This window comes from Gambusia affinis, linkage group LG02 (genome assembly GCF_019740435.1).
Source record: "Gambusia affinis linkage group LG02, SWU_Gaff_1.0, whole genome shotgun sequence".
Taxonomy (NCBI): domain Eukaryota; kingdom Metazoa; phylum Chordata; class Actinopteri; order Cyprinodontiformes; family Poeciliidae; genus Gambusia; species Gambusia affinis.
Window position 1 is genome coordinate 23,944,675 of NC_057869.1, and position 15,316 is coordinate 23,959,990.

Below are 15,316 nucleotides of genomic sequence, written 5' to 3' on the forward strand. Positions count from 1 at the left end.
CGTCAAAGAAAACATTTCAGCACAGAACAACGAAGTTGGTTGCGATCGCGAGTGAATCTGTGACACAAATTTCAGCCTTAAAGTTGCCAAGGATACTGGAAGAGTTACGTTTGGCTTGGAGGCATTCGTAAATTGCACTTCCAAAGAAAGCCAATATTGTGTTTGGGATGTGTCATTCATACTGTAAAATTCTGAGGATGTCTGCTTGTTTTCTATTTGTTTTTATTTGCAGCTTTTTGTTCAGCTGGCGCTCATTCATCCTTCTGTGTGTGTGCGTGTGTACATGCAGAGTGGAGTCATCACCTCATGTTTGCTATGATTAGAGATGGTCTCTTTAATTCCACTTCACCACATGTTGGGATTCATTTGCGTTCTTTGTCAGGAGTTAATGGAGTTTTGCGCGGCTCGCTCTGAAAGTCTTTGAAGACACCAGACCTGATGATGTGATGTGTATACAGCCGCCAGCACTATTGCTTCTGATTGATTTGTTGTCGTTTTGGTTTGCTCTATTGTTTTGTTTCGCTTCATTTTTGTCATATTTCTCATATTCGAATAGATTCCCGGATGAAATATCGTGCCATTCTGAGTTTTTTTTTTCTTCTTCTTTTTTAAGATACTTCATTACACATCACTGCATCTATCAAAGACTACAGACACTTTTTCCCCTCAACATAAAAAGAAATATTATAGTTTCTATTTCTTCTTTTTATTCACTGGGTAGTTGTAAACAAAGTTCTGTGAGTTTGTCAGCACCCTACACGATTACAGATACTGACAATAATATTACCCTTTTTCAAAGACTTAATACTGGGGTTTAACTTAAACAAGCGAAAGCGTTGACAGTTATGTAAAGAAATCCAGACTTTTCCATAATATTCATTATCAAATATTAAACCATGTTTTATGTTCTGTCATGGTGGAACCACAAACATCTGCATGTTTTAGTTGTATTGTAAGTGATGGAACAACAGTATCGCGTAACTGTAAAAGTGTAAAGAAAAGATATATTTCCAAATTAAAGATTGGACACATAGCATCTATAAAAATTAGTTTTGAATTATAACCAGACATTCTAAGTTAGATTTAGATCTGACTTTGTTTGGACCATTCGACCTCATGAGTATATATATCTCTTAAATATTCTATTACTTACCCCTAAGTGTAAGATTAATTGAAGGGGAATCACCATGTCAGGTGAACTGCAGGACAAATTTAATTAAATGATGGTGACATGGTGCAAATGGTCTGTTCAGGGTGGAATGCAGTGTTTATTTTACACCATATATATATAAGTATTTAGGGAAACAAACTCGCAATCTGATATGTTTTATGAAGTTATATTGAGCAGGCAGGGGAAAAAAAGTTTGTGCATTTGAATATTGATTTTGTGACTTCTGGTTTCACGCTGAGCTCTATTTCCAAGAAAGCGAAACTTCATAAGCTCAGCAGAGACGGAAAGCTGATGTTTTCCGCAGAGGCATTCATCATGTTGTCACAAACACACACATACACAGAAGTAAATACATCCTCATACATGGCGCTGTCTTCTTGGATGTGACATTATAGAGAGGAAACTCAGAAGATCTCTCTTTTTTTTTTTCCCAGTTTGATTATCATATCAGGCATTGTTTACCCTCAGGATGAACATTCACCTAATGACTTATATAAACACACAAACATATTGAATTCTTCTTTTTGAAATGTAGCCATGCTGCTATGTAGAAGTACAATAGGTCCTCAATTATGTTTTAAATAAGTTAACCTCCCTCTATCCAATTTCAAGCCCTGGAGCAGCTCGCAATTCTGTTTTAGTAATTATTTCAGAACAAATTAGTTTTCCATAGTTGCTTTTAATGTGTCTGAATCAGGCAAAACTGGATATAGAGGCAGTTTAGGAGTCTCTTGGTATTTACAGAGTGCGAAAACCTGTATTTAATTGAGTGAATCAATAAGTGCTCTAATGCACTGTCAAAAAACGTGGAGAAATGAGCAATCTGTTCAGCTGAGCCCAGGTTTTAAGCCTTGTATCATTTATTCTGAGTGATGAATGTATAAATTTAAGGTTTTTAGAAATGAAAACAAGTTGTTGTAGTGAATTCATCCCTGGAGGGGTTTTGAATGGGAAGACTTAATGCTTTGCTTAGCTCCACTGCCGTTTCATGCATTTTAAGTTAAAATGGCATGTCTACATTTTTCAAATCAAACGCCTCTTTTCTACTTCATACATTTTTAAGAACATTATGCTTTTTTTTTTTATCATCATAGCTGTGTATGCGTTTTCTTTTTGTTTTTTTTGTTTTTTTTGTTTTGTTTTTTTTTACCAACGTCTTTCCAGAACTAGCCTAAATCTTTTACAGAATGTTCTTTTCCTCACTTTTAAGGATGTGCTCCCGTATCTCCTCACATTTCTTCCCCGTACAAGCAATACCTCCTACCCTTTAGTAGTCACTTAAAACGCACCATTATACCTGTAAAGCAGACATTCAGCGTGGCCCATTGTAAATCTCCTCCAACGCTGTTTTACAGTTCTTCTACATCCCAGCACATCTAGATAACCTGGAGGGCAGGAATAAAGAAATGCTCAGAAAATTAGCATTAGTGGATCTTTTACCCCCATTCCCCACAAATGAGAGCCAGACCATTAACATTTGTGTGTTTTCATTATGTAAATGGTGTTAGTACGTACTCACAAATTGCCAACAGGAAAGCAATAATTTTCTCCTAGTGATCATAATGTTTCCAAGTGCATCGTCTTGATTATGACACACTAATTACATATTGCCTCATCTCTTTTTTTTTTTTTTTCCTTCTTCTGTCTTGCCCTACAGATTCAGAAAAACCAAGGATCTCTAATGGTAAGTTTTATTGCTATGGAATAGGATGCAAGAAGCCAGAGGTCTCTTCCTCTGCATATAGTCTGTCACTCTTGGTTGACTCTCTCATTTAAAAAAAAAAAAAACTCACTCAGATTGGATTTTTTGCAGCAAATTATTAGATTATGCCTAAACTGCTGGTATTACATTAGGTGCTATAATGGAATAATAAAAACCCTGCTTTGCCTGAGCTTGCTGCATGTGATTAATCTTAGTACTTTTTTTTTTTTTTATCACACAACTGATTTCCCCTATTGCCAAGAAATTCCATGCAGGCTAACGTTTCTCCCCCCGACTCCTTCTGCTTCTCCTCGTCAGCCTCTCCAGTTACTGCAATGCATCGTTGATGAGGTGAGTCGCCGACTTATGTGCTTCTGCATCTAAAGTCAGTCCTAATGGCCCGGAAAGCTTATATTTTGTTTCCTAATGAAGCAAACCACTCAGGCGGCTTTGCTCCCCATTCACTCAACCCTTCACCCTATGCAACAGCCTCCGGCAACAGACGTATGCACATTACTGTAGCAGAGGCTGGACTCGTCACGAGTGTCAGTCGCACAAAAACACAGTTCTGAATTCTGTGGACTACAAGAACCAGAATTATGTCGAAGCAGGATTTTTTTTCCCACCTCTGTTGTGTAAAAAGGTAATGGCTATCTTAAAGGTTGAGGTTGCATCCTTGTTTCTGAGAAAACATGTTTGAAATCAGGAGTATATGGGAATGTAGGACTGAGCAAAATCGTGAATAAAAAACGTTATGTTTTGCGCAGCCAATTCTAGTCTACCTTTTAAAAAGACGTCACACGACAGGGGTGTGTGACACAAGATCAGGCGTTGAAATTTATCCGGAGCTGGGAAATGTTTTCAGTCCTGTTTGTCTAACTGTTTTTGTTAGTTTATCTATCCATCAAATTTTCTTTCCTTTTTTTCTACCATATTGATCAAGTAAATGAATTGTGAACTTTTGTGTTTGATTATGAACTCTTCAGTTGAATTTGGACATGGAAACGTGTAGAAATCCTAACAATTGTTGTACCAGCTACTCATCCTCTTCAGAATAGGCTTCTGTTACCAATTAAATCTAAAATGTCACTTTTTTTTTTTTGTGGAAAAACAGTTTATTAGATGCAGTATAAGCCAGACTAACATGCAGGGTAAACCCACCTAAGCATGTTTGTTTTTTGATTTATTGCCATGCTGTCGTCCTCATGAATACTGTATGTGAACACACACTGCCCCTCATCAGAACCAGCAATCACATTTTCTTCATATTTTTTTTTTCCCAGAGCTTTTTGCTGACATTCACTAATAGCCAAAATGCCTCAACAACAACAGCCACCCACTGCCCCCATCACCAGCCATATTGCACATTAAACATACAGTGTCACTTGTCCTTAACTGCCTATGGATTGGCCGTAATTAATAATTAAATGCTTTTGGTTGTAATGGATTGACCTGGGCTGAACTGTTCATTAGTCAGCTAGACGTAGCGATCACTCAAACTATTTTTCTCGTGCCCTTTGCTGTCTCCCCTTGAAGGGAGAGAAAGCGCCGTGTTGTCCCTGCCGGAGCAGCAGAGCCTTACTGTCCCTGCTAATTTGGTGCCTTCAAGGAGGAGACAATAGGATAAGCTCTGTCTGGAAAGATGGAAGTCACTTTGAGAGAATGTGTATCCTGACTAATTAACTATTTAGCTGAAGTACATTCGTAATCGTTGAGGCACAACTGGTGTGCGGATACTGGGAGAGCCAACTGTGTTTATTTGTGTGTTGAGTATTAAGTCAAAATCTAACAAATTTGGACATTTGACACATGGCAGCAGAAATTTAGGTTTTGCTCTCAAAGCAAGCAGATAAGCAGAAAAAAAACCAACTCATTTTTTGTTGGGAAAATGAAATGGAAGTTTTCCGGTAAAGGAATCCCAAGAGCTAAAATTTACAGTATCAGTGTAAAGATATGCTTTTTGTTGAATGAGGTAGTCATTAATTATAATAAAAGCTAAAGTTTGAGCTTTTCAGATATGCTTAATTTTGCCATGATTTGCGGTGTATGAGGTGGTGAGGTAGACACTAGAGACCCAGGTACGGTTAAATGATGGTTTAATGGTGACAAGAAATAGTCCAAAATGTCCACGAACACAGGCAGCACGGCTGAGCTGGCTCCAGGCTCAAACGCCGGTAGCAACAGGTTATATGAGTGGACTGACAACAGACGTGAAGAGACGTGACTTGACGTGACTTGACGTACACAGACGGAGGACCCGACAAGGACACAGAGACACAGGTGACACTAAATACACAGAGGGTAATCAGGGAACGAGACACACCTGGGGACTAATCAAGGGGAGACAGGACAACACAGAGACTCAGACACACAGGAAACTAGAAATAAATACACCAAAAAACATAGAACCTGACAAATTTCATGTTTTAAAATTCTTTGCAGGCTTAGAAATAAAAGACTTGCTGGGAGTTAAAAGAAATCCTGTTTTGATTACTAGTTTTACCTTAAAATGTATCAATCGTAAAACTAAACCTGCTTTTGTGTTTAGTGAAAGTTCAACAAAGATCAGGGACATAAGCTTCAAAATTTAAATAGGTTTTTATTTTTGTAATGTCTAAATTTTCTACTGAATTTATAATACTACCTCCATCAAGCAGTTGGCAGCACGTTTTTCTTTTGTACTTATTGTTTGTTACTTTTAATGGCTGAATCACAGGCAAAGAAAAATCGAAACCAGTGATTCAGACCTCAGAGGAAAGCTGAAGCTGTTACTGGCTGGTATGAAATGAACTGAGTGCAACTCTACCTTTGACTGAATTAGTGAAAGATGGAAACTTTTATAAAAACTCTTCATATTATTTCCATTACAAGAAATGCCTCAATATTTTTAGAGAAACCACTCAGTGATATTAGAATCATCATATTTTTATTATTTCTCTCAATAGAATGAGTCAGAGATGTCAGTGTTTTATCTAAAGGTTTCTTATAAGAATAATAGTGCTGAAAATGTTTTGTGTCAATTGCATCTAAAATATTATGAAGTCGGGATCTTAGGGTGTTTTCACACCTGATTGTCCAGCAGACTCTGTTCGATTGGGGACCAGAATTAAAACAATTGTTACATTTTTAGCTGGTTCGGTTCTTTTTCACGCTGCATTGTGTTAAACAAACCAAACTCTTTTTAAAAAAAAAAAACAACAGTTCCCCTCCTCACATGTAGTGGCGCTGCATCAAGAACCAATGAAGAAAATGACAAAAAAATAAATTAATTTGAAGAAGACTGCGTTTGGAGCGCTGTCCGGTCCGCTTGGTGTTCAAAGCAGAGTTCTTTCAACCAAACCGAGACTCAGGTTTTAGGTGGACCAGAGTGTGATTTTTTTTTTTTTTAAGTCTGAATCAGAGTTTGCAAATTCAGGCCTCCCAAAATAAATCAGACTTTCTAGACAATAGAACTAGTGTTTAATAAAAGTGAACAAACCGGGCTTGCGTGAAGGCACCCTAAAATTGTCTGCGTGTAACGTTAAGGCCGCTACTCTGAATAGGAGATGTGTGGGGGGGGCGGGGGGTTGTCAGCAGACTTTATTGTAATTTTGCTGCACTTTGTCCAACATTTTCTTGTATTAAACGCCTTGAAAAACACGGATAAAGATGGTAGACAGACCAGAGGAAAGCAAATATACTGTTATTACATAGCAAATAATTGCTGCTTTATTAACCTTTATGACACAGAGAATGAGTCTCGTTTAAGACCACATGTATGTTTAATTGACGTTAATTTAGTTACTCTTCACTTAGATTGTTTTAGTGTGTCCCTGAGAAAAACGCTCGCGCCGTTGAGCCAAGGTCTTAAATTGGACGTTCTCTGCAGTCGTTCCCTCCATCTGTCCGCTGTCCTCTCTCATTAATGTGCCGGCTCTCCTCTGTTTGTTGAATAGCAACCGGCTTCCCTAATAAAGAACTCCCACTTTATTCTCAAGCCTGTAATTACTGATCTAATTTTGCCTAATAATTGCTTCATGGCAATGACATGTATATTTACCCGTACCCTCGTAAGCACGCACGCGCGCCGTCTTACAGTGGAGCAAATTGACAAGCAGTGGAATAATTTAAACAGGCCAGTCACTTTCATCAGCCTGCTTGTCTTTTGTGCCATCGCCTGCTGCCACATCAAAGCTGCAGCAGTGTTGCGCTCAGCTGGGGACATGAATAAATGCATAACATGTTTGTGTCTGTGAAAAAAAAAAAAAAAAAAAAAGGTGCATTAAGGTGCATGCAGATATGTGAGGAGTGTGGACAGAGGTCTAATCTACACAAAGGATGCATTTACTTGCTTGGTCAACTCTTTAAACATACTCTGGGTTTAATTTTGAGTGTGCATTCAGACTGTAATGTCTGTCCGAGCAGAGAACATACAGTCAGGCTTGTAGTGTGTGGTGCTCAAGGGCATTTCTTTGTGGGTGCAGGTTTGTGTATGTACTATGATATATTGTTCATCCAAGCGGCGACGCGACTGTGCAGTGCAGTGAGATTATGAGGGAGCCGTTCCTTTGTTAATTTAAATGGGTTCATGCATCATGCTTTGCGGGAGGCTGCCGATCAGAGCATTAAGGAATGGCGAACACAGCCCAGAGGTGTTTTTACTGGCACAGCAGGGTGGTGCTTGTAAAGAGGTCTAATTTTTGGCATTTGAATAAATGCCTGGCTTTGAATTCAGATATTAAGGTTTCGTGTGTGTGTGTGTGTATATAAATAATAAGCATTTTTTGTGCAGATCTCTGGAATTAGAATCTACTAAATAATCCGCCTACCAACTAACTTTTTCAGATGGTTCCTCTTAAATCGGATTTTTATCAGTTCTATTAAAGCTCACATTACCTTCTGTTATGTTGCAGTGGTTCAGAATTGATTGGATCTTAAAAAATGAAGGGATGCCAAGAAGCCCAAACTTTGCTTCACTTCTTTTTCTCTGTTGGAATTGACTACCATAGTTGCAGAAACATGAAAAAGCCCTATTTGTTTTATTTTACTGTTCTGCTGAGAGCACAAAACAAGAACAGAAGCAGAATAAGTGGAACAAAATGAAGTAATGAGGTAAAGCGATGGTTGCACAGATGGTTTGCATGACATGGTTCAGAGAGCCAACGTTGACAAAGTACATGTCAAAGGATGGGCATGGGGTTCAGGTTGTGGACCTTTTCTCCCAGTTTTTGGTTGGTCTTAATTCAGACATGCATTATAGAGCATTTTAGAGGTTAATAATATAACCAGTAACCCAATGTTATATCTGCCAAGCTTTTATGGGTTCATATATACTTTTTAAATGTGGTATTACTAGAGCACATTTTTGAAAAGTCAAGTTTATTTTTATATTTCGAATGCACCTTAGTGACTGCATCCAATGTGTTTAGTTTCTGCACAATCTATTTCCAGTAATCTGACACAGGAAGATATCCTACAAAGCTGGTTCCCATTCTGCATTTATCAATTGGGGAACAAAACGCTGCCATGTTTTAAAATCAACAGTATATTTTTAAAGAAAATAATAAATTCATACATGAATACCTTTCCTTCAGAAATGTGGCCTTGATTTGAATGACCTGAAAACGTTCACAGCAGCTTTTGTCGTGTTGGCTTCTTTATCTGGTTTCATCTTTCTGTGCCATTTGGTGGGTTGCTTATATTTGAAACCTCAAAGCCTCTTCAGATTCTGATTCCTTTATTTCCTCTTCACCCAGCGCAGGACTGGGACCGGATAATGGCCCTGACATTTTTGGCCATGCCGGCCCACCATGATTATCTATACAATATATGAAGGCACATGAAATACCACAGGATAGATGTTTTGTGGATTGAAAGATTAAAACAAAGTGCAGCGCCCTACGATTACAGGAGTGACCATGTCTAACAATGTCCACTCCCAGAGACTTTCCTATTGGTAGAGACGGCCACAATGTCACAATTACCATCTTTAAATCAAAGCGGATGTCAGACATTTTTTTTTTTTTTGGTTTTTATGAAGTATGCTTCTTATACAAATATACAGTTCTTCCCATAATGAAACCATGTTTAACTCAAAGCAATGTTTCATTAATATTAGATGATGATAATAACTGTAAGCTGTAACACCTGGAGACAGGAACTTTATGGCAAACTAAAATAACATTAAGTTGGACATCAAGTTTACTCAAGGTACACACTCACAGGTTTGTATTTCTACCCATATTAGGACTTTGTATTGACTTCCATTTATTTTAGTAACTGTATTTATACCTACCTCAGACATTTGTCTTAGACCTAACCATTACTAGACTGTTCCTAACACTTAACCTAATTCACACCATACCTGTGAATCACAGACAAGGGGTCCACCATTAGGCCCATATGTCTTCAGAAGGACCAACGGGGCTTCTGAAAGTTATTTATTTACCTTGAGAAGGTTAGTAAATATTCCAGAAATGGTCCTAAATAGAATAGCTAATGAAGCTGTCTTCACAATGACTTTGCATTGATTTCCACTTATTTTTGAGATGAATCTCAGCTGCTGACCTTTACCCTAAACCTAACTATTACCAGTACATGCCTAATCCTAAACCTTACCTAAACTAAGTTCACTCCTTAGACCCAAAACCCGGCCCCATAAGAAGTTACGCCCATGGAAGTGGTGTGTTTGAGGTGTTGCCTTTAAATACATCCACAGTTGTGCCGCAGCAGCTTACAAAGTCATGACATCACAATCATCATGTGAGAGTTCCCAAATTTTTTTAAAGGCGTATTGAGCTTGGTGTGTGTACATTTTTGACCTAGCAAAAAGTAAGAGTAAAATATTTTAAAAAGACATTTTTTTTTCTGTCCTTAATTGAATTGTTGTTTTCTAAACAAATGGGTTTGTTTCCTCCTACAGGACCCTCCAGTTCTTCCCGTTGGACAGTTCAGTGAAAAGTTTGTTCACTTCATCACTCAGTGGTGAGTCACTGGTGCCAATATTTTAAAATGATTTATACTTTAAACACTTTCAACTGTTTTTGGGTGATTTTATATTACATTATTCTCGTTTTTGTGACCAACAAAAACCGACCAGCTCTGACTCCAGTGTGTCAGACTGAACAGTTCAAAATCCCACAGGCCATATTTGTCATGAACAGGCCAAATGATCCTGAATGAATCAAGGGTATTATAGTATTTAATGGCATTAAAGTGCATGTTCCTGGGTGTGTGTGTGTGTGTGTGTGTGTGTGATTTCATTGTCGTAGTTGGCTTGAGCCATAATATTTGGAGCTGCTAGCAATAGATTAAAAGCTGTCCCTTTGACAGTGACTGCTTTTCTAATGCATGAGGACCAAATCCAGTGTTTACCCTGTTTGCCTCTGATTCATTAGCCACTTGTAACCTTTACAGTTAGGCAAACATTTACATGCACTCCCAAACCACATGCATGCTCTGTGTATGAGCGTGTGTGCTCAGTGCTCACCAGCAGACCATGGCAGCTGCTGTTTGTCCCCCGTGGCGGCTGTATTTGCTCACACAGGACACCTCTCTGCACAGGTGCTCCGTCCTGCTTTGGTGCAGCGTTTGTACTCTACTGTCTGACTATTCTTAGACGGTCATGGCCCTTTCATTATGATACATAAAGCAGTTTCACGAGTAACTGCACACAGTCCCCCGTGTCGGTCGTTCTGACGGATCACAGTAAACACAATATGGAGGACACGCACACACAAATTCTCTAATTATGTGGAATAAATTACCGTACCTGTGTTGTATGGCTATTCACTCTTTCTTTTTTTCAGCCTCTGTGGCATGAAGGATTTCGTAGAAAGACTCCTTTCATATATCAGTTTATTAATGAAAGTATGCATTTGTTAATAGAACAAAAATAGCTCTTCTGCACTTTCCAATACAGCGAATGATGACTGGAATCTCTCCGCTTGTGTCTCTCTTTTCTCAGCATGCGAAAGAACCCCAAGGAGAGACCCGCACCTAATAATCTCTTGGTAAGTTAAACCGAGGCTCCTATTAAACAGTCTTCTGAGGATATAAAAACATATTTTTCTTTTTGTTGTTGTTGTTGTTATAAGTGTGTACAGACGGTGTTAACATTCATGTGTTCTGGTAGAGTTTCAAGTGTCTTTTGGAAACGCAGTTGTGTTTCTGGCAGTGATGTCTTGGGTCAAGGACCCGCCATGTTGGTAGAGGCGTGTGGAAACGACAGGAATTAACTTTTCGCTTCCACAAAAGGATTTCATATCGCAGAAAACCTTGAGGCAGGTTCGACACCTTCTTCAAGAGTATTTCTTTCAATTTCTCCACTTAAACGGCCGTCCCAAGGGAACCACGAGATTCGCATAATTTCTTTGTTGAAAAACTTGGTTTCACAACCGTGTAAAATTTGATGAGTTGACATAAAGAAATTAAAATAAAAAACTAAAGCACTGCCAATGCATCTGGCAAGCATTGCACCTAAACAGAAAGAAAGACAAGTCCTTCGTTGCTTTATCATCTTTTTAAAACCTATCACTCAACTTTTATACAGCAAAAGTTGACTGATAAAATGTAATGAAAACAGTTTCATTACAAGTTTTCATCCAGTAGCTGGGTTTCTTAGCGCTATTTAATTCATAGTTTTTTGTTTCATTTCATTTAGGTAAACTGGTTTTTTAGCAAGAACAAGTAAAAGTAACAAACACATCAGTAAATGTTGTTCTTGAAATATTTTTAAAAAAGCAAAAAACAAATATAAAGATTCCATTAACTCAAATTTTGTTAAGCAAGATGAGTTGTTTTTGTTTGTTTTGCTCAGAATAACTAAATAACTAATTTATTAAATTTGTTTAACTTAAGGTTTATTGCTATTTTTAGCTTTAGGGTTCATTTAATTGGGAATGATTTTTGGCAATAATCAGAACAGCACCAGATTATCTAAAAAAAAAAGTTAAATAAAATCGACTTTGCCAAGTTTTAGCTCTTTCCATCTTGTCTGACAGCCAAGCCAACGCATCTCTGGCCCGGTGTGACCGCGACAGTTTTCTCACTTCTGGCATTAGCACACGAAACCAGACATTTACTCTAACGGGCTTTTAAGAGTTGCAACACAGTGAGGATTCTGCGTCGGGGAGCAATGACAGCGGCTTGCGGGTCCACAGAGAAATGAGTGCTGAAGGTTGGCGTTTGCAGAACAGAGTGCTGCAAGGTGTAAATGCAGAGCCGCTGGCAGATTGCATGTTCTCAGTCTCGCGCCCGAAAGGAGGAGTAAAGTAAAATGTCGGTTGAACAGGGATTTCAGGTTTATTTGCTGCTTTAAATATCAATTTCCGGTCACGCAGAACTTTCCATAGGAAAATAAGTGTTGCTTCTTCTTGTTCTCATAACTTTTAACCTCTTAACCATTTTTAAATTTATAAAATGCACCAATTAGATATTAGGTTAGATACTGGATATTAGGAAGGTTGTTCCCTTCACATTGAATTCGGGGTTGAAGATTTCTCAGCAGAACATCGCCCAAAGCGTCACTTTGACCCCACAGACTTGTCCTCATAGTTCATCCTTGAGCTTTTTTGTCCCCTTTGTTTTGCCCTGGATAATAGTGTCTCTGATGTCCCACTTGTCCCCAAGCACAGGATGTCCCCACTCTCTCCTTCTTCCTTGTGTACAGTCACAGATTACTGGACCTGATAGCTGCTATCTTTGTCTTTCAGTAAGTTTATATATATATATATATATATATTCCTTTTATAGTCACAGATTTCGTCCTTACAGCTTTCACATCCTTTGGGTCGGGTCAGTGCTGTTCTAATGCAGCTGTTTACGTCGTCGTTCCTGTCACTGTTTCTTTTTTTTTTCTTCACGTTCTCGTGGTAACACGCTCATCTGTGATCCCTGAGCTGTTTGTTGAATTTTCTCTATTTTTGACTCCATCTTCCCCTCCATCCTGCTCGTCTTCTCTTTACTCATATATTTCTTTCCTTCCTGTAGGCCTTTCATTTCTTTTCCTGCATGATGAACTGAGATACAAGGTCATGGATGCCTGCCTCTGTGTCACCACTGTGCTGATTGTCTTTCTCTCTCCTCGTCTTCATTGGCCCTTTCCTCCGCACCTCTCATTCTACATCTCCATTCCTCCAGCCTCCTGAGTACATTAAAACTCTTTTCCTATTCTATCTGTATGTTAATGCACCGAGTCGCCGCTCCTCTTCTCTCCTGTGTCGCACACAAAAAGTGCAACCATTTACTCTCACGTTTTTGTTTTTTTTCATCTATGGAAAGTAATGTAGAAAATCACACAATAGCGCAGGGACTGAGCAAATAATGTTGGTTTATGACTGTATACACTCAACTTGCTGCTATTTGTTTATCATTAGCTTTCATCTTGTGTTCTCTCTTATAAGTGGCAAAGCTATTCTTGATGCTATTGTTGTTTCTGGGATTATGTCCCATTAGATGCTCTTTGATGAGACAAACCTTTGCGTCCTGTTCACTTATTTTATCAATGTCCTAAATTAAGGCAGCTATTGAAAGGAGGTATATTTACTACACAACCCAAATGTCTGAATGAGCATTTAGCTCAGCCAAGTCAAACCCAGTTCAGGCCAATTGTTCCTATGTGAGAACTTTCTAGAAAATGTTGCCATCAACTATTACTTTCTTATCACAAAACCTGAAACACTTATTGGCAGTTTTATCACTCATTTAGTTCATTCAGATACTCTTTGCATTTTTCCCACTTACCATTTTCAAATGTAGCCCAACAAAGATCAGGCTTAGTTAGCCCTGTGCCTGTAAAATGTGATTGGCAGTTTTTATGTAATGTATATATTGAAACAAAATAGTTTGTCTTCTTCTCATGATATGGAGGAAGTATTACTGTCTTTAAGATGAAGTGTATCTTCACTTGAGAGCAACTGGAAAAATCTATTACTTCTTGGTCAACAACATCCCTCCACAAGCCTGCGTTTAGTCTCCATGGTAACCAGCCGTACAATCTTACGGTTAGAAACAGTCATCACTGTTTCCATTACAGTTTTCGGTTTTATCTTGGGTATACACCGCTGCAAAAGGATGTAGGGTTTTCAGTAGTCACCTGGACAGAAGGATACCAGTTTCCGCCACACTAACATGTCTAGCTAGATTCAAAGACATTGCTATGGAGATATTCCAAAACATTGAAACGAAGAGGATATTGTTTGATAAATATCTTGCTTCTAAAACTGAAACAGGATGCATGGAGAGCCCATGGAATCAGTTTTAAACATCTGGTAATCACGCTAATATAATGACTAACAACACAGGAGCAAGCAGGAAACAACTATTTTTAAGTGAGATTGTGAAAGAGTTGGTCTCTATAAAGGTGAACTAAGGATTTACACACTATTTGGATGTTTAAATACCTCACTGGAGCCTAAGGGAAGGTTTAGATGAATTCACAAAATGGAGATGTGCCCCAGCCAAGGAAAACCTGGAGGTCAGGTACCAGAAAAACAGCCTCATCATGTAACCAGACAGGGAGTACCTCTATTTTCGGACATTCATTATTTACTTTCCGGGTACCCGCTTCGGCTTCTGCTCCAGTTTCAGTCCGGTCTCTCAGCTTGGTCTCTCCTGGCTCACACAGCTGCTGTCTGCCCAGGGAGTTCACCCTGAGACTGGAAGGCTGTTGGATATTTTGTTGTTCCTCTCTTGGAAACCAGAACTGCAAACAATCCTCTCCTGGCAGCACGTTCTTTTAGTACACATGTGTAGCTTCCCTCCTGTTTGCTTGGCTTATGACAGTAACATCTAACTCAACATTCAATAAATGCACCACAAAGAGGGAAAAAAGCAAATATAAGTTGCACCTGACTATAATTTCTATGTCTAGCAAAACTATATAAAAGTATAACTTGTAGCATAGAAGATAGAGTAATCTGAATAACACAATGCAGTCGAATTTCAACTATGTTGATCCACAGTTTTAGTCCAGCTGAGCAGACAGAGATGTCCTCACACTCTACTGACTTTGTGCTCAAGAAAAATGCACAGTGTTTTTGCCACATCTACACTAGATGGCATTAGGAAAAGTAGATTCTGTTTTTACAAACCTATCTGTTTCCTTTTCATAAAGACTGTTTTCCAGATTATAAGTAAGAACTGAGGGACTCTCAGTACCATGTAACTACCAGAGAATTAAAGGACAAAGATACATTCTGTTGAGTTTTAACCTAATCAGATAAAATATCTTAACTTCAAAAAGCTTTCACGTTTTACAAAATTCACTTAGTCATAATAACATCATTGCCTTTGCTTTATGGACAGTCTCAAGAGCACAGAAGGTCAAAAAAAGATCACGTAGTTCAATCTAATGAAACCTGAATGCTACTTCACTATTCTTGGTCAGAATAATAAAAGACTTAAATTTTTGTAAAAAGAAAATAAAAATAAGTATGTTACTTACTTGTTCAGTGTTTTGTTTG

At 38.4% G+C, this 15,316-nt stretch overlaps 1 protein-coding gene across 2 annotated transcripts in view; it reads left to right on the forward strand.

Moving 5' to 3' along the window:
* map2k5 (mitogen-activated protein kinase kinase 5) overlaps positions 1–15,316 on the forward strand; it is a 55,382-nt gene that overhangs the window by 28,682 nt on the left and 11,384 nt on the right. Inside the window, exons 18-21 of one of the 2 annotated variants that reach the window (XM_044135216.1) lie at positions 2,829–2,855; positions 3,192–3,224; positions 9,775–9,836; positions 10,819–10,864. In XM_044135216.1, the coding sequence (XP_043991151.1) occupies positions 2,829–2,855; positions 3,192–3,224; positions 9,775–9,836; positions 10,819–10,864 (168 nt within the window). Of the gene's footprint in view, positions 1–2,828; positions 2,856–3,135; positions 3,225–9,774; positions 9,837–10,818; positions 10,865–15,316 lie in introns of those variants that run through there. The other variant, XM_044135225.1, reaches the window with a different exon arrangement.